Here is a 19,030-nt window from a genome sequence, read left to right as displayed (position 1 = left end):
TTCTGTTACTATATATTCTTTTAATGCTCAGCAATACTTAACAGTTCCAGGCATTCTTTTCTTATTTTGGTGTTTTTAAGATGTATCCCATTTGACAATATATAAAAAAAAAAATTGTGGTTTAAAAATAATCTCCTTTTACTTCATAATGCAGTATATCTTGGCTAACTAATTCTAAGATTTAAAATTTTTTTAATAATGTTTTTTAAAATTTTGGCAAGATCCCTCACTCTTAAAATTGAAAATTTGAAATTGGATGTTCAAGAAGTAATCTGGTTTGTTTTCGTACTAATTTAAATCTTGAGAACAGTAGAAAATTTGTTTTAACTAGATTTTGTATTTGTAAGATAATCTTTGAAATTTCTGTTGACCATATACAAAAACAACACCTGGGGCGAGATCCTATACTTCTAATCCACAAACAATGTTGTAAATTATGTTACTACCCAAAAAAAGTCATAAAAATTAAAAATCTAGAAGCTGATGCTCCCCAAAAGAGATCCATGATAAAGGATTCACGAAAGTAGTATTTTTCATAAATTTTTACTTAGGATTAGAAATTTAAACTTTTTAGTGTCTACTTTAGATATCCACTTTCATAAAAATTCCTTTTTTTAAAAATATGTAGACTTCATTCATTTGTAAAATATTTACTGACTTTAATGCAGTGTGCTAAGGACTCTTTTAGGGGCCGGAGATACAAAGACTCACTGCTTCTGTTAAGGATGCGCTTTCTTTTTCTTTTTAATGCCAGCTGGAAGGAACTGTTCTGGACACTTGGAGGAATTTGTGAGAAATTCTTTTTCTTTATAGAAGTGCCTTAGAATCAGTAGGAATGTGTGGTAAAAGATGACTAAGAAAAAGATACTACATCATGCTTCCAGTAGTCTTTGTTTCATGAATACTTTTTAACTACATAAATTAGCAAGTTTTAAAACTTCAGGTTAGTCCAGTACAGCTGAATAGAAATCATAGCCTTAATGGAAACATGCTACTGTTTGTTTATTAAAAATGTTGAGGTGTGGCTTTCCAGCTTTGGTTTAAAAGTGTTTAAAGCTAGTAAGTGGTATATATGCATTTAATAATTTGGGAACTTATATTGCAAGTAGTCTAATTTTACATTTCATGGAAATTTCTCAGTGGTATTTATATATAAAATACTTAGAATTAAGGTTTCTGATTTTCAGTAAGAATCTTTAAAAATTCAGTATTTATGGGAAAATGTTAAAATTGTTTGATTTATTGGTAAATTAATAGACCATATAATGGCTATTATGAGTTCTTGCTGGTATTTCTGCATTACTGACTTTGTTAGCTTTGGTTTGGCATTTATTCTTTAGTATTGAAATGCAAATCATGTAGAGGAGTGCTTTTCCCTCATATTTTACCCATCCCTTTCCCCCCATTTAAATATCACAGAGAAGAATATTGTCTATTAGAGTTAAGTTAAGGTCCTACTGTGTCATTCTGAGAAGCGTCCATCAATAGTAGTCTTGCAAAGACTGCTTTTTCTTGTTTGAGAAATGATCACATTTTAAAAGGTCCTCTACATTTTTTTATATAAATTATTAAATCCCCAGTCTTCATACGTTATTAACCCATGAAGCAAGAAAAATATCAGCTCTCCTCAACAATTCATAATAATTATTTTGGAAATGTTTATTCATTTTTGAGTATGAATATGTTGAATCCATAAGTTTTGGTTATTTAGGTGCAAGTTCTGTCCAGAAAGTGATCTGACTTGGAAGAAGTTCTAAGTGGATTTACTTCTTTAGCCAACTCTTCTATTTAACTTGCCCTGTAATCCAGCTTAAGAACATTTTTTTTTTTAAATCTAAGTTTGTTGTATTTTTAATTTATATATTCTGTGGATTGTAGTCAATAAATCAAGGTTTGGAAGTATTTAACGTCAACCTCTTACTGAAGGAGAAATTACAAATTTAACACACTATTAATCAGAGCAAGAGATGATTTCTTGGGAAGTAAGTTTTCATTTTCAGAGTAAAGTGGGCCTGTAAATGTAAAATAAAAATTACTGGGTATGTTTCGTATTTGAAAATGGAATTCTCCCCTTTTCACTATATTCTCAATCAGGTATATTTTTATTAGTGATTAGTATTCAAGGAATGAAAGAAAACGGACATTTGGAAAATCATCTTACAGTTTGTGAATCTAAGTAGCTTACTTTTACTTAGCTCTCACTAATTTGGAGGTCGTTAGTAATTTTTATGGTTTGTGTTGCAATACTTTTATACATGAAAAAGAACATTATGTCTTATTTGTAAAGGAAATTGATTACAACAGACTAGAGGATGATTGCTTACAATGAAAACCCAAATAAGGTAGCTCTGATGTATGAACTTTAAGCCTTTCTCTTCTGCAGAATAGTCACCTCTTAAGAGCTCTTGCTGTGGAATACTTTGTTAATCTATTTCATATTTTTGGACCCTGGAAAATACCTAATTATTAGGTTGTACTTCCTGAGATATTCAGTATTCAAATCCTTTTCTAACTTGTTTTTCTTTCGTCATCCTTTATATATCTCCTCAGAGTGATTATATTGTAAAACACTTTTTAAAGCTACTACTCTACAAAATATAGTCTCTTCAGAATCAAAAGGCTTTAGGATTTAAAGTCTATAGAAGCTTTAAATGAAAAATTAGCTGCTTCTTAGGCTCATAAGAAACTTTCACATTTTTTTTATTTGATACCTCTTGTTATATGGCAGTTTTATCTCCTTAACTTCTGTTAGATTTCTTTTTTCATTTCTTTAATTTTTGAAATTATAAATTTGATGGTTAAATTTATAGGTTTTCTTTTTTTAGTGCAAGCCATTTTCATTTGTACAGAAATGAATATATTCCTAAAGCAGAAGGATTAGCTTATTTTTCATCTTTAGGGTTTAAAAATTTTTAGTCTAAATGTTGTTAGGTAATGGAATAACCATTCCTTTTCAGCTGTTGGTATATTTCCAAACTGGCGGGCAGAGCCAGGAGGAAGTGAAGGCATTAAAACACTAACTTTGGTTGGTTACTACCTTCTTAGTGCTGAGACTATAACCTTTGTTGGTTGATTGATAGAGAACATGAGCGCACAACCCTCGTCCCACTAACAGGTAAGGAACCCTTGTGATGGATGATTAGTCGATGAGACAGAGGTTACTTGATAGCATTTTATCCCACTATTCCAAAATATAGCATGTCTCTGAAATAGGTAGTGTGACTATTTTCCAGATAGCAGCACCTTTCTATGTAGAATACTATCTGAATTTAATAGGGATGTATCACTCTGTACCACAAAATATAATTGATCTGTTTTCTACTGTTAAAATTTATCCTGCAGTCCCTATAACTTTAAGTACAGTATCTGCCTGTCTTATTCTACTCTCAGCTTTTCCTTGATCAGGTGCTATATACTTTGAACTTCTTTCTCTTATTTACCTTATTCCTCTATTAAAGCAGACTATTTCCCAGTTATCTTTATCATCTATTATTTGGGTATATCTTATACTTTAATTTCTGCATTTTAGCCATTAATGATTATTTCCTGGTCCTTCTTGACCCAAAACCCAAATGATCATACATTTAAAAGATTTTGAAACTGTATCACTTATATCCATTATTCTGCCCTCTCACTTTTAAAGATAAGTGCTTTAATAATAATAATTCTTTTACAGTGACATTAGTCATAGCTGTTATTAATTTTATCAGTTCAGGTTTAACTTTGTATTGTCATAATATGGGACTCTAGTCTGATTAATTCTTTAAATTACAGAAGACTTAAAACTGACAACAAATTCAGCTTCTTAGACAACTCCCATGGTTTAGTAGTATTCCTATAATAAGCTGGGTTCTGTTTCTACTTTTCACTCCATCTTCTTCTCTTTGACAGAAGAATTAACTGGGACTCCTCCTTTGATATATCCGAGGTTGAGTGCCTTTCCCTGTCCCTTAATACAACTGTGATCTTATTTCCAGTCATAATTTACCATTTTCGATTTAGTCTTCCACTCAGAGTTGAGTGGTTTGTCATAGAGTGTGTTATGGCTTAGACCAAAATAGGTCCCTTCTTAATAGTTACTGAGGAACTAATCATTTGTGGTGACAGACATCTAAAATTCAAATTAAGAAGACACTAAAGAAAGTATGCCCAAAGGTAGTTCCTTTTTATCCTGAGGATAAGTCATTACAAACTCAAATGATGAGAGAATGTAATTTCTTAATAAGAATTTTTTCTTAAATCTATATTCAGCTCTCTATTTCAGTGCTTCTCTCCTACCAGAGGTGCAAGGAGTGATCCTAGAACCACAGATACAGCCAAGACCACGGAGAGCTTTTGACGTCAGGGGTCCACTTTCTCCACTGAACCCTTGGAGGCAGAATATCCAGCTTCTGGAGAGAGTGGGAAAGGATAATAAACAAGTGGGTGCTTTCCATTATTTACTTGGGTTTATTTATAGATTGGAGTGTCCTTCCATTGCCCATTATTCTGTTGGTATACTCCTTGGGTTCATATAAGAACCAAGTGGGGCTGCAGTCTGTTTGTTTTTCTAAGAATGGTAACTAGTGCCCATTCAAAAAAGAGACAAACTTAATTTTCTCTCCAGATAGTTAAAACAGTGGATAACTTTGGGCACTTGATTTGATAAATCCCTGTTTAGTCCACAGGAATTTAAAAATGTGCTCATTTTAGCCTTTAATGGTATTATTAGTGGGCTTTCTAAGTACTCTTTTATATTTTAGTAATTAAGTTTCTGTATTTCATCTTTGGGCAAGCTGGACATCTGAACTCTCTTAATTTGCACAGTCTGATGTCCAGGTTTTATCCTACCCTGTTAGTGAGAACTTTTTGGTCTTTTCCTACCTCAAACTTTAGGACTTCATATTAATTAGATCTTTGAGAAGATGCAATGATAGTACCATTATGGTTTTACTGTCAAATCTAGGCTTCATTCTTCAATAAGATAAATATGAATGAATATAAGTTTCAGGATATAATCTATCCCTGAAAGCTATGTTAAATATTCTAGAAAAAAGCAGTTTTCTAGACCCTAGGAATAATGTTATTTGTGGCGAAAGAGCCTTGTCCTAGATTTTCCCCATGGCATTAAGATGGTTTTCTCTTAGTTTCTTTGATGCCAAGGGTAGGATTTGATTCCAGGAAGTTCTTATCATCTACAGTGGGTAGAACGTGAACTTGGTGCCTTTGGCAAGTTTTCATTTTTCCTTGGTGGATTCCTTCTGTGACTCCTGGTATCTTGATAATGGGAGACCGGTTTATTTGTTCTCTAATTGCCCAGATTTCTTTCAACTGGTAAACATCATACTTCTTCAGCAAAAGGAACTCTTCTAGCAGAGCCTTCATGGATGATATCTGTCACACATGCAGCACCTGCAGTTTGGAAGGCAGTGGTGAACGGAGCCATGCAATATATCTAGAAGACACCAGGATGAGAGAGCCACCTGATCTTGTCATTTATAAACTTTAAGATTTACTCTGGTGTATTCTTGGTCTGGAAATGGAAAGGCTCAAATAAGGAAATTTCTGATTGGAATTTTACATGGCCATGAAAATACTCCTTTCTATTCAGAAGACTGAAATAGAGAAATGCATGAGAGACTCTTTTCTTTTAAAAGCAGCTCTCTGAATCTGTTTCACTTGAAAAATTCCTGGAATTGAAAGTCACCTTAATGGAGCAGGCAAACCTTTTCTTTTAATAGTATAGGAAATCCAAAAAATAAATGAAACAGTTTTTTGTTGCCTGACACTGAAAGGAATTAGTAAATAAAGGGTGAACTTCTTAATTATTCCCAAATTACTTTTAATTTTAGGAGAATATGCTCTTTTAGCTTGTCTTTTTCTGGTCTTGAGCCTTGCTCTTACTGGTCAAAAAAACAAAGATTCCAATATAGAAGCAGAAGAGACGTCTTTTGAGATCAAAGTAGTTTTTGTCAGTCTTCTGAAGTTAAAAAACCTGTTTAACTTAAGGTATTATTCTGCATTGAAGGCATGCTAAAGTTTGAATGATTCTGAAACAGTATTTTGTAGGACAAAGGCAATTAGTAGTATTAGAATTAGCTTCTACATGTACAAATCGTTATCCACACTATCAGTTGATTGAAATACTTTCAGAATGTTTCTATATCTCTCTTTGATATCTATAACTGACTAGTCAAAAACTGATAGAAAGTTTTTAAAGGTTATATGATTCTGCCAGTTTATTTGGCATAAATTGAAACGATAGAACTTCTAGAATTGCATTAATATGGAAACATCTAAAATGTTTAAGGAATCTTAAAGGTTTCAGAAGCCACATTTGCTAAGAAACAACCTGGCCTTTAGTCATTTTTGGCTATCTGTGAGGCTTGTTTTTTCCCTCATTATTTACACATACATTTTTGTATGTGTAATACTTAAAGGTAATTTTAAAAGATCAGTTTGAACTAAAATTTCCTTAGAGCTCTGAATTTCCTTAAAACAATTACAACTTTTATTCTTATTTTTTGTTAAATGTTAATTAAGATGGTTTACAAACACGTAAAAATTAAAAATAGCTGTACAGTATTTTAGAACCGTGAGGGTAACTGAAAGTGAAATTTTCTTGGAAATGAAAGTAGTTGAACTCTTTGGACCACACTATAAACCACTTTATGGCCTGTGAGATTATTAGCCTTTTGTTTCAGCTTTGAAGATGAAAAGTTAATCTCTTACTCTCATGCTTTGACTGAATTTTAGCAGTGTTCCTTTAAGTGTGCAAAAGAAATGCAAGTGCATTTCTATTCATTTCATGGCACTAAAAGCTATTTAAAGGTGAAACTTTTTGTATATTAATGTGAACTGATTTGTTTATTTAAACTTTTACTTTATACATTTTTCTTTCAGATTTTTTTATATTTTGTGTCACTATATGCAAAATTATATTTTTCAGTGTTTATGAATATTAAATAAGTTAACTTTCTAGAATGACTGTAATATTTGTATTATGTGATCATTTGAAAACTAATAAATATTTTCTCCATAAAAAATGCACTTACTGATAAATGGTTTATTTCTGTTTCAGGAGTAGAAAATGAAAACTGCAACAGTATTTTGAAGTGTTATTTTAATTTTATGTGTTCTCCTCTAAGTATTTGAATGTTTACCTTGTCCTTGTGTATGTTAATCTTTTTTTGAGAAAAAAATATTTTAAATGGTAAAATGATTCTTCGTTAGGTCACCAAGTGCCAAATGTGTGAAATAGGTAAACTATTTAGTCTGTTTTTATACTTTTCTGATTAACAACTTCTTAGCTTAGAAGCTTTAATTTCAGAATTGGATTTTTTTTTTAAGATGCCCCCTTTTTGTAGATCAATTTTCAAGCCATTAAAACTCAAGCTAATATTATAAACATAAGGAGTAATGTGGTCAAATCTTTTAAAGTAAAATAGATCAAAATATAACCACTTAGAAAATAACATACAAAAGGATTTCCTTTTCCCTGAAAAAAAGAACATTTGAATATAATGACTGATTGAGGAATTACCCAAGTCATCAGTGCTTTCAGGAGAAGAAAAATATTTTATATTTTAGTGTTTTGCTTAAACAAACAATTGTAGGAGAAATCTTGCCTTAAGAATCTCTTGCTTTTAATCTTATCCAGACAACATGGAAAAGGATAAAATTTGGTTTTAATGATTTTTGCCTTTATAGCTACATACACTTAATTGAAGCACTGGAACAATTTACCTTTTCTATGCAGAGTCAGCTAGAAGCAAGAGGATTTCACTTTTGATTTGAAGAGAAGTTATACAAGAAGTAGAATCCAAAAATTAAAAATAAATACGATCGTGTCCTAAAATAGAAATAAAAGTTGAATTAATGACAACATATGGATTAAAATGAAATGATTTGGCTTGGCAATGAAATTATACTCTTGAAAAGTAAGAATTATAAAATAAATGATTTAGAATAGCTACTGTATTTGAGGGAGTGGGGAAGGAAGCTAAAGTTCTTGGCTCTTAGTATGCTAGGTTTGGAAAAGATGAGTAAAGTTTTTTTTTGGATAAAATTATGTTTTTAGATTAAAACTATTAAAAGTTTTATAGTCATAACATTTCAATGGAAGACTATATTTTACTTGAATGCAAAAAATTATAATCCCTAAGTATATATGTGTAAAAGGGTGGGATATGTAAGTGGGAGAGCGGGGGATTGTTAAATAAAAACACTGCACCAGAAACGTCAAACATACTGTAAAAATAATGGTGAAATGAGAGTTTTAAATAATTTAATTTTTATGACATGGATTCTTCTCTACACTTTCAATAGCTTCAGAATAAAAATGCTAGAGAGTGTTCAACTTTGCTTACCATATATCTTTGAGATATGTTCTTTAGTGAGGAAACAGTTTTTAAAATATACCTTCTATTTAAAATAGTAAATGTCACAGAAGCAGTGTGACTGCAAAGTGTACTAACTTTATGGCTGATTATAAATATGTGCACTTAGCTTATTTTACTTTGCTATGTTGAAGCTATTGAGCAAAATGTCACTGCTTATATGTCCTAAGCAATTTCTTGCTTTTTGTTCAGGTAATTATATTTAGCCATTAAAAGTGTTTCATATTTAGTGCAAAAAGTGATTCACATTTCAAAAATAAGCACATAGGTGTCCAAATTTTTTTCCACTAATATGTACATCTAAGATAATTAGATAACTGCAGTAAAAACCTTAGGGAACTTTGAAGTGTGCATCGGAGTTTTCAGGAATTGTGATCAAAGGGATCTCTTCTCAAGAGGTAAGGCATGGCATAGGTAGAAAAAATGTTCAAGATGGTTCAATGTACCGAGGAAGTAAACTACAACAGATATGCTTGGATTTTCAGATATATGTAAAATTAGTAAAATAATTTTTCTTAAAAGATTTCTCCCAGGAAAGAGAAAGGGATAAATCACAAATTTATTTTTGTACAACTTTGGAGTGGATTTAGAAACATCAGCAGACATTGTACTCTTCATATGCTTGGATTGCTATATTCCAAGGCTTCTTTTACCCTTGCTTTCTTAATGTTTATGATCCATATTTAATATTCCTTAGGCCCTGAGTAGCCTTAAAATACTATACTTTTGATGGGAAGTTGAGTATATATATTATGAAATTATTGCCTGACTCCATTTTTGCTATATTATCCCTGTTTTTATTAAATGGTAACTAGGATTTAGTAGCTGTACTGAGTAATTTTCACTTTGGTTTGAGAAAACTCAAGTTTTACAAACATTTACACTCAGGAATCTGTTATACTGATGATGAAAATAAAACATTTGCTATAAAGTCACTCAGAAAAGAAAGTCATACTGTTATTCTCTAAGGAATAGTAAGTTCGAAGAGTCAAGTGTAGCATAATATTTAGTATATCTGGAAACAAAGGGAAAATGCGGTATTTCATACAGATGACCTAGAAAAATGGTTTAGAATTTTTTTTTTCTAAAATTGCTACAGATTTACTCACTAGGTGGCAACATAGAAAATATCTATGCTTTTTATAACAACACCAGTTCCTATAAATTGGGAAAGGTTTGTTTATCCCTCTCTTATATGTAGAACTAATGATAATGTTGTGAACTAGTGATAGTACGCACTACTAAATGGGGTTGCTGATTCTATGTTCAATCAAGAATTTGCTTCCATGTAATTTTTTAATTTGAAAATTACCTTAGAAATTATCTAGTTTAGCACCCCATTTTACAAGATAATTGCTATCCAGGATTAAGCTGATATATTTCTAATAGCATGGTAACAGCCAAAACATCTGTAGGACTCCGCTCACTTGACTGCAAGCTCAGAGATCAATACTTACCTCTACTTACTGTTTTCTCATATTGATCTTAGTTCTGGACAACACAGAGCAACTCTTACTCCCTTCAAGTCTGATAGCCTTTAGGTATTTACGATGACTGTTAGACTTTATCAATTCCAGTTTCAAGTTTTTTTCCCCCTATAGGTTAAGCATCTCTACTCTTAGCTCATCCATGTAGCATGGATTAGAGATTTTTCAAAAGGTTTTGTGGATCTCTGAATATGCTTCAGTTCATCAATGTTTTAATTTGTGACACCAAGCCAACACAGTTAAGGTCAGCCTGCTTTTGTCCCTGGAATACTAATGCCACTTTTTTAAAATCCATTTTTATTCATTAAAGTGCATAATTGTATGCATGTTGAGATTCATTTGGGCAGAAAAATTGAGATTTACGAAATATTTTGTTTCTAAAAATTAGGCTAACCTGTTTATGCATAGCCTATACAGTTCAACGCAAGAGAAAAATATGACTCAAGATTGATAGCTGAGATTTTGAGAAATCAGTAAAAGTACAGTTTCACTTGCTGGTTTGCTTGCTTAATTCTGACTCAATGTAGTTACATATTAAATAACTTGTGTGATGTAAAATGTTGATTTCCAGGTTGTCCTTGGTAATGTCAGGATAGCCTGGGCCATTGGAGCTAAACTGTTGACATGTGACTGTCATTGAGAAGAAAATGAATGTGTCTTCAGTAACAATTAAAATTAGAAAAGAAAGGCAGTGCTTCAGTGGAGAAGGTTAGGGTATATGCCAAACAGCAGAAGTTGATGAAGAAGTACCCCTGGTAGTCTGTAAAAGCAGCCTAAGTACTAATGCAAGCATAGTCTTGTGTTAACTCTTGAAATACAGAGCAAATGCTGTGCTTTAGCAACATTACTTTGGTGTATCAGCATTTTAAACTACCAGCTAAATATGTAAATTTTCCCCTCAGTTTTTAACTTGAATTCCAGGGAGAAATGAGGTAATTGGTGGTCTGTACCTCTCCTAACACCTCAGTTTGAGGAATACTGGTTTAATGTTGGGTATACTGTACCTTACCCGACAAAGGAAGCAACCATTTACATGTCTGTCCTGCACACCGTTGGCTAGGTTATTTATGTGTATTTCTTTAATTCAGGTGACCTGTGAGAGAATTTTTTCCATTTTATACGTAGATGCTGAAGCACAGAGATTACAAAACATGCCCCAAAGCACATAATAAGAAACAAATAATGGTATTTGAAAGTTTCACATAAAATGACTTGTGTAATGTAAAATATTTTTCAGATTGTCCTTGGTAATAGAAGGATAGCCTGGGCCACTGGAACTAAACTGTTTAAAGAACTGTATCGCACCATTAATTGCCAAGCATTTTGCCAAAAAGAATGCCTGTTTTCAGGAAAATTTCTTACAGACCCTTTTTGTTTAGATAAAAGGAATATTTTACTTGGTATATATTTTTAATCAACTTTTTAAAAAAAGGTAGTTTTAAATTTACAGAAGAAAAAAAATTTACAAAAGAAAATGACCAGAAAGCGCGGAAAGGTCCTTCTATGTAAGCTATTCCCCCTTGCATAATTTCCCCTATTAATCTTTTTTTGGTGATACATTTTTTATAATTAATGAAATATTTTTCATTAAAGTCCATAGTTTACACTAGGATTTACCCTTGTATCATACAGTTCTATAGGTTTTGCCAAATATATAATGTCAGGTGTCACAATTACACTGTCACACTAGATCATTTGATCAATGTACAAGTGATCTGTATTTTTAATAACCTTTTTCCTCCTGACCTTGGCAGTCACAGGTCTTTTTTCTGTTTGTATAATTTTCCCTTCACCAAAATGTCAGTAGTTGGACATGTAGCCTTTTCAGACTGCTTTCACTTGTCAATAGACCATGTCTTTCTGCTACTTGATAGCGTATTTCCTTTTATTACTAGGCAATAATCTATTGTCCAGATTTATCACAATTTATTCATCTTTGAGAACATCTTGGTTGCTTCCAGTTTTGGGCACTTATGGATAAATCTGTAAACATTTGTGTGCAGGTTCTTGAGTGGACATATATTTTCAGCTCATTTGGAAAAATACCTAGTGTAATTGCTGGATTTTATGGTAAGCCTATCCTTAGTGTTGTAAGAAACTACTGAACTATTTTCCACAATGGCTGTACCATTTTGTATTCCTAACACAAAAAGTTCTTGTTGCTCCACATCCTTGCCCAACATTTGGTGGTGTCAGTGTTTTGGATTATAACTACAGTAAATGTATAGTAGTATCTCATTGTTTTTATTTTCATTCCCTAGTGACATACCTAGCATCTTTTCATATGCTTAATTTCCATCTGTCTATCATCTTTGGTGAGGTATCTGTTCAATCTTTTACCCACTTTTTAAAATACGTTTTCTCGTTGAGTTTTAAGCGCTCTTTGTGTATTTTGGATACCAGTTCTTTTTCCACATTTGTGTTCTGCAGGTAATTTCTAGATTGAACTATTGCCCATCTTCATTCTCTTAACGGTGTCTCTTACAGAGTAGAAGCTTTAATTTTAGTGAAGTTCATCAGTTTTTCTTCTGTGGGTTATACTTTCGTCGTTGTATCTAAAAACAATCGCCAAATCCCTGGTCATCCAGATTTCCTCCTATGTTGTGGCTTCTGTTAAATTTCATACTTTTGAGTTTACATTTAGATCTCTGATCCATTTTGAGTTAACTTTGTGAAAGGTGCTAGGTCAGTTTTTTTTTTTTTTTCCTTTGATGGAATATCTGGTTATTTTAACACCATTTTGGAGGGAAAAGCCCCTTTTTTCTTTGATTTTTGCTTCTTTTTTTAAAGATCAGTGGATTATATTTGTGTTGCTCTGCTTCTTTACCCCTTATTTCATTCCAGTGATCTTTGTATCCTTTCACTAATAACACTGCTCTCAAATATTATGGCTTTTTGATAAATTTTGAAGTTGAGTAGTGTCATTCCTCTTTGATCTTCAGTATTGTGCTGGCTATTCTGGATGTTTTGCCTTTTCATAGATTCTTTAGAATCAAGATGTTTATATCCACAAAATGATTTGCTGGCACTTTGATTGGAATTGCATTGAATTTGAAATCAACTTGAGATGATTTGACATCTAACAATATTTAATTTTGCTATCTATATTCATAGACTGTTTTCCTACATCTTGAGTTTTCATCAACATATTGTATATTTCTCCCCTAATTTAGATCTTACACATATTTTTTAGGTTTATACCTACTTCTCTCTTGGTGTTAATATATGTGGAGTGTTTTTAATTCCAAATTCCTACTTTTCACTGCTGACAGGAAAACAATGAACTTTCTTAATCTTGCAGACTTGCCATATTAGTTGAAATTTTTTCCTTCTTAGTGATTTTCAGTATGCACATTCATATCATCTGTAAGCAAAGACAGTTTTTATTTTTTCCTTCTCAAATCTATATACTTTTCCTTTGCTTCTTACATTAGCTAGGACTTCCCAGTACAGTGTTGAACGGGAATAGTGAAAGAGGGGACATGCTCCTCTTGTTCTTGATATTAAGTAGAAAGTGTGTAGTTTCTTACCAGCAAATGTTAACTGTAGTTTTTTTTTTTTTTGTAGATATTATTTATCAATTGAGGAAATTCTCTTGTAGTGTCCTCACAGTTTTTAAAATCCTGAGTAGATGTTGACTTTTGGCACCTGTGTTTTCCTGCATCTACTGGTATGATTGCATAGTTTCTCTTTAGCCTTGTGATAGATTACATAACTTGATGTGATAGATTAATGTGATAGATTACATAACTTGATTTTTGAATACTGAATCACTCTTGCGTGTGTGGAATAAGTTAAACCTGGTCATGTCTATAATTTTCTTTGTAATTTTTTGGTCTCATTTTGATATTTGATTGGCCCCAGAATTGTAATTGTTGTTTCTAGTTTTTGAAAGAAATTGTGGACATGGTTTTGTCATTAAGTACTAGGTAGAATTCATCAAGGAAACCATCTGGACTTGATACTTCCTGTTTGGAAAGGTTATATTAACTGGTTCAGTTTCTTAAATGGATATGTTCTCTTGTTTAAGGTTTGAAATTGTACCTTTTAAGGAAGATACAATTGGGCCAATTCATGTAAGTTAGCAAGTTTGTGGGGATAGAATTGTTCATAATACTCCTTACAATCCTTTTAATTTCCATGGGATCTGTAGTGATCTCCCCCTTTCATTTGTGATACTGTTTCTTATATTTGTTGAACTATGTCCTTATTTTTGTACCCACTGAACCTGTGAATTACTGTAGTGTTTATGTCTTTGAGAATGGAGTCATCAGTTACTCATTTTCATTCTATCAGTTTTCCCTTCACATGTTTTGACTCCATTGTTTGGCAACGCATATTTAGGATTCTTACCTAAGTGGAGAATTAACCTCTTCATCATTATGTAATGATGTAATGCCCCTCTTTATCAGTGATACTTCTCCTTATTCTGTCTTTCCTTTTTCTGACTTCTCTGATCTTTAATTCCATTTTTCTCTTATATCAATTATACTTTAAATGTTTTTTTTAGTTGTTGCTGTAGCATTTGCATTTATAATTAACCCACTTACAATCCTTTTAATTTCCATGGGATCTGTAGTGATCTCCCCCTTTCATTTGTGATACTGTTTCTTATATTTGTTAACCTAACTGCTAGGGATTTATCAATTTTATTGACAAGATGACCAGATTTTTGTTTTAGTTTTGTTGATTTTTTTCTATTTTCCTTTTTTAGGTTTCATTTCCTGTTCTGCTTACATTCACTTTATATTACACTTATTTGTAAGCGCTGTTTTTGCTGTATCCTAGGATTTTGATATGTTGTATTTTCATTTTCTTTCAGTGTTAAGAATATTTTTAAATTTCTCTTAAAACCTTTTTTTTTAACTATTGTGTTAAATTGGAAAGTTTGTTAATCTCTATTTTGGGATTTTCCATCTATCTGTTAACATTTGACATTTGTTACTGATTTGTAGTTTAATTCCATTGAGAGAGAGAGAGAGAGAGAGTTATGCCCCTTAATCTTGGCAAATTTTGCATGAAAGCCTGAGAAGGTGTATTTACCTGTTGTTGAATGAAGTAATTTTTAGAAGTCAGATTTAGTTCTGATAACACTATACTTATTCAGTAATACAGGTACCTTATAGTATAATATTCCCACTTCCTTTTAACATTATAGCTCTTTATTTAACGTTTCCATAATCTGTAGTTGTAATACATTGTTGCTGTCATTTTGAATAATCTGTTACATCAATCGTATATGTTCTTAAAAGTAAGCCACATTGACCCCTTCTCTACCTTCTGACTTCTGCAGTTTATTACCAAGAATTGTCTATTCATTGTTATAATTTCCCAAATTGTATTTGTTGTTCAATCCTTATTTTTAATACCATTATGATTGCTCATGTCAAAGTTGCTCTATGTACTTCCTATTGCCAAATTCACCAGACACTGACTTGCTGAATTATTTAATTACCTTTTGAAATATACTTTTCCTGACTTCCATAATAGCACACACTTTTGGTTTTCCTCCCAGCATTTACATTTTAGTTGTTGGCCTTCCTCTATCGTCCAACTGCAGAATGTGGTTCAATACTTAATTCTCAAGCTTTTCCCTTTTCTTCTTTCCACCGAAGTGATCTTATCCATTCCCATGACTTAATTATTTCTGTCTCCTGCCCAGCGCAAAGCTCCAATTTTGATACCCATTGGATAATTTAAAAATTTTTTTCAATTGTGAGCTATTTTTCTCTTAGTCATCCTCAGTGCAGTACCACTGTTCATCTCATGTCAAAACTCATATATAATCTGTTAGTTCAATTTTGGGGGGAATTTATAACAGCTTTTGGTTTATAGAAGAGTTGACCAAAAACTAGAGTTATGAATTTCCCCTCTCTCATTTCCCCTAACATCTCACATTTGGCACTTTTTTTATTTGAAACAGTTTTGATACATTAAAGTCTCAGTTTCCATTAGGGTTCACTATGCCATACAGTCCTATGGATTTTGCTGAATGCACAATGTCATGTATTCACTGTTATGGTATCTTTCAGGTTGTTTCACTGCCCTTAAAAATTCCTCATCTATTTTATCCTCACGACCACAACCCCTGGCAACCACTGCTTTTGACTATCTCTCTAGCTTTGCCTTTCTCAGAATGTCATCTAGTTGGACTTGCAGTAATATAGCCTTTTCTGTTGACTACTTTCACTTAGCAATATGCAGCCAAGATTCCCCCTTGTCTTTTTGTGATTTGATAGCACTTTTCTCTATCACTTTCGAGGCTACTACAGCTTATTCATCATTGATAATATCTTGGTGCTTCCAGTTTTTGGCACTTACTGATTACTGATAAAGCTGCTGTAAATATTTGAGTGCAGATATTTGGGTGGACATAGAATCTCAGCTCATTTGGGAAAATACCTACTAGTGCAATTACTGCATTTTATAGTAAGCCTATCCTTTGTGGGAAACCTCTGAACTGCATTCTACAGTATTTGTATGATTTTGCATTTCCAGCAATAGCAGAGTTTCTGTTCCACATCCTTGCCAACATTTAGTGGTGTCGATGTTTTGCATTGTAACTAGCAGGTATATGGTGGTATCTCATTGATTTTATTTGTAATTCCCCAGTGACATATAATATTGAACATCTTTACATATACCTTATTTCCATATGTATGTCAACTTTGGTGAGGTGTCTGTTCAAGTCTTTCACCCACTTTTAAAATCAATTTTTTTTTAATTGTTGAGTTTTAAAAGAGCTGTTTGTGTATTTTAGATACCAGTCCTTTTCCAAAATCACTAAAATTCTGCAGGTAATTTCTAGACTGAACTATTGCCTGCCTTCATTCTCTTACTGGTATCTTGTGGACCAGAAGTTTTGAAATTTAATGAAGTTCATTTCATCAATTTTTTCTTCAATGGGTTATGCTTTTAGTCTTGTATCTGAGACTTACTGCCAAACCCATGGTCACCTAATTTTTCCTCCATGTTGTCTTCTGTAAGTTTTTCATTTAGGTCTCTGTTTCCTTTTCAGTTATCTTTGTGAAAGGTGCAAGGTCAGTTTTTTTATTTTTACAAGTGAATATCGAGTTATTGTAACTGTACCTTTTGAAATAATTGTCTTATCTCCCTTGAATTTTCTTCAAAGATTTATTTGCTGTTCTGTCCTTGTCCACATGAAATTTTCCACTTCTCAGCATCTCCCATGTATCAAACTTTATCCCAAGCCACCATCCTCTCTTGCCTGAACTATTGCAGCAGCTTTTCTGATCTCCTTGTTTTGGCTCTTGATCTCTGTATTCACAGAATGTGATTTATTATAATTTTAAAGCAGTAAAAACATCTCTTTCCTGTTTAATATGTAATTGTTTTCCTTTGTAAAAATCACTAAAATTCAAATTCTTTATCATGGCCTGTAAAGGACCCTAAGTGATCTTCCCCTGCTGTTTATTCCAACTTTACCATTAATCCTGCTTTTCAGCCAGCCTTGGTCTTATTTAACCTCTGACTTGTTCTTTTCACCTTAGGGCTGATTCCCAATGATGGGTTGCCCTATACTTCACTTTTAGGTCTCAGTTTAATATTTCCTTTTCAGTGATGCCTTTCTCTGTCACTGTGTCTTAAAATTCCAATTCTGTATCTTGGCTTTTACTCTCTATTTTATTGATTCTTTCTTAGTACTTTTCTCTATTTTTAAAAACATTGTTTATCACCTGTCATCCTGAGATCAGGGATTATGTCTGTCTTATTTATATTGTTTAGCACTTGGCACAGTAGCTGCTATAAAGTAGGAACTGAATAGATATTTCAATGAGGGAGCTACAGCAGCCTTTGAAATGTCCACATCCAATGGGAGAGATTCACACATAAAAGGTACATTACTTTAGTGCTGTTGAACAGTTGCACCTTGGAAAATAAGTGATGAAAGATTTTTTAAAAATGTATTTGGGATTCTTTTATGCTAAAATAGTGATTATAGAGGTCAGTTTATGAAGTTTCACTGTATAGGTTTCTTAACCATAAATAAGTTTATATTTTTATTGTTTGATAATGTGACAGCAACATGACTCATACTAGTTCTTCCAGACTTAGGGTCTCAAAATGTCCCAAGAGACTGAATATGTAGTGTCAATATGACACTGTAGGGGTAATCACAAGCCCACCAATTGCTCAAATGGCATACATTGCCTCTAGAGCCAGTGTTTCCTTTTGAATTACCCAGTCTGCCACTCTCCTTGGGCAAGCTGCTTAACTCCTGGGTGCCTCAGCTTTCTCATATGTGAGGAAGCTAATGAACATGTCGCAGGATTGTTTTGAAGATTAAATGGGCTAATCTATGTATAGCATTTACTATGTGCTAATAATATAAAAGTGTTACTGTATAAAGGCCTTATTTAACTAAAATTTTAGTATATTGAATAATGTTCAGCTTTCTAAACAGATACCTCACATGGCCTACACATTTGTATACATACAAGGAGGATCTAGTTGAAGGGAAGAAATTAAATATGAAAAGGAATAAAAAGCCATAATATCTGAAAGCAGAGGTGACAGGATGTAGAATACAAATGGAGGAGCAGAGGATAAGACCTGAGATCAGGGCCTCCCTGGTGGCGCAAATGGTTAAGACACAACATATGAGGCTTTACAGAGAAAGACTTCATTCTCCTAACACAAACATCTGATCTCAGTTTTTTTTTTTTTTAAAGGTTTATTTATGCATAGGGGAACTGGGGTACAGACCAGAGGTATGGGGGGTGAGAGGATTCACCAAAGACAGAGTGGGGAACAGAACAGGTGGATTGACTGAAATACACTGCTGAGGGGAGCAGCGGGCAAGACAGGAGAGGTCTGCTGCACCATGTGGGTACCTCCCTGGCCAGGGATTGAACTCATGCTGCAGTGGCTGAACTAGCTTCCTAGGTTGTGCCTTAACCGTTTGCACCACCAGGGAGGCCCTGATCTCAGTTCTTATCCTCTACTCCTCCATTTGTACCCTACATCCTGTCACCTCTGCTTTCACAGATATCATGTTTTTTTATTCCTTTTCATATTTAATTTCTTCCCTTCAACTAGATCCTCCTTGTATGTATACAAATATGTTAAACTCTCTCCAATTAAATTTTGTTATCTAACTGTAGCTACTGCCTAACTTTGTCCTGTTGGTACCCGCATTTGGAA

The 19,030-nt window shown here is 32.9% G+C and overlaps 1 protein-coding gene across 7 annotated transcripts in view; it reads left to right on the top strand.

The window, feature by feature from the left end:
• The window catches only part of TSC22D1 (TSC22 domain family member 1), a 116,746-nt gene that overhangs the window by 24,962 nt on the left and 72,754 nt on the right, over positions 1–19,030 (top strand). The window contains exons 2-3 of one of the 7 annotated variants that reach the window (XR_005128316.2): positions 2,958–3,115; positions 4,252–4,287. The exons of 2 other annotated variants lie outside the window; for them this stretch is intronic. Coding sequence is in view for 4 of the 5 variants with exons in the window: in XM_054701541.1 (XP_054557516.1) it covers positions 4,265–4,517 (253 nt within the window). In the remaining variant the exon portion in view is untranslated. 4 more of the 7 variants (XM_054701542.1, XM_054701541.1, XM_037526983.2 and 1 more) reach the window with 4 other exon arrangements.

The sequence above is a fragment of the Talpa occidentalis genome, unplaced genomic scaffold (genome assembly GCF_014898055.3).
Source record: "Talpa occidentalis isolate TD23 unplaced genomic scaffold, MPIMG_talOcc4v2.1 talOcc4.5, whole genome shotgun sequence".
NCBI classification, from domain to species: Eukaryota; Metazoa; Chordata; class Mammalia; order Eulipotyphla; family Talpidae; genus Talpa; species Talpa occidentalis.
This window is presented reverse-complemented; position numbering and strand designations above follow the sequence as displayed.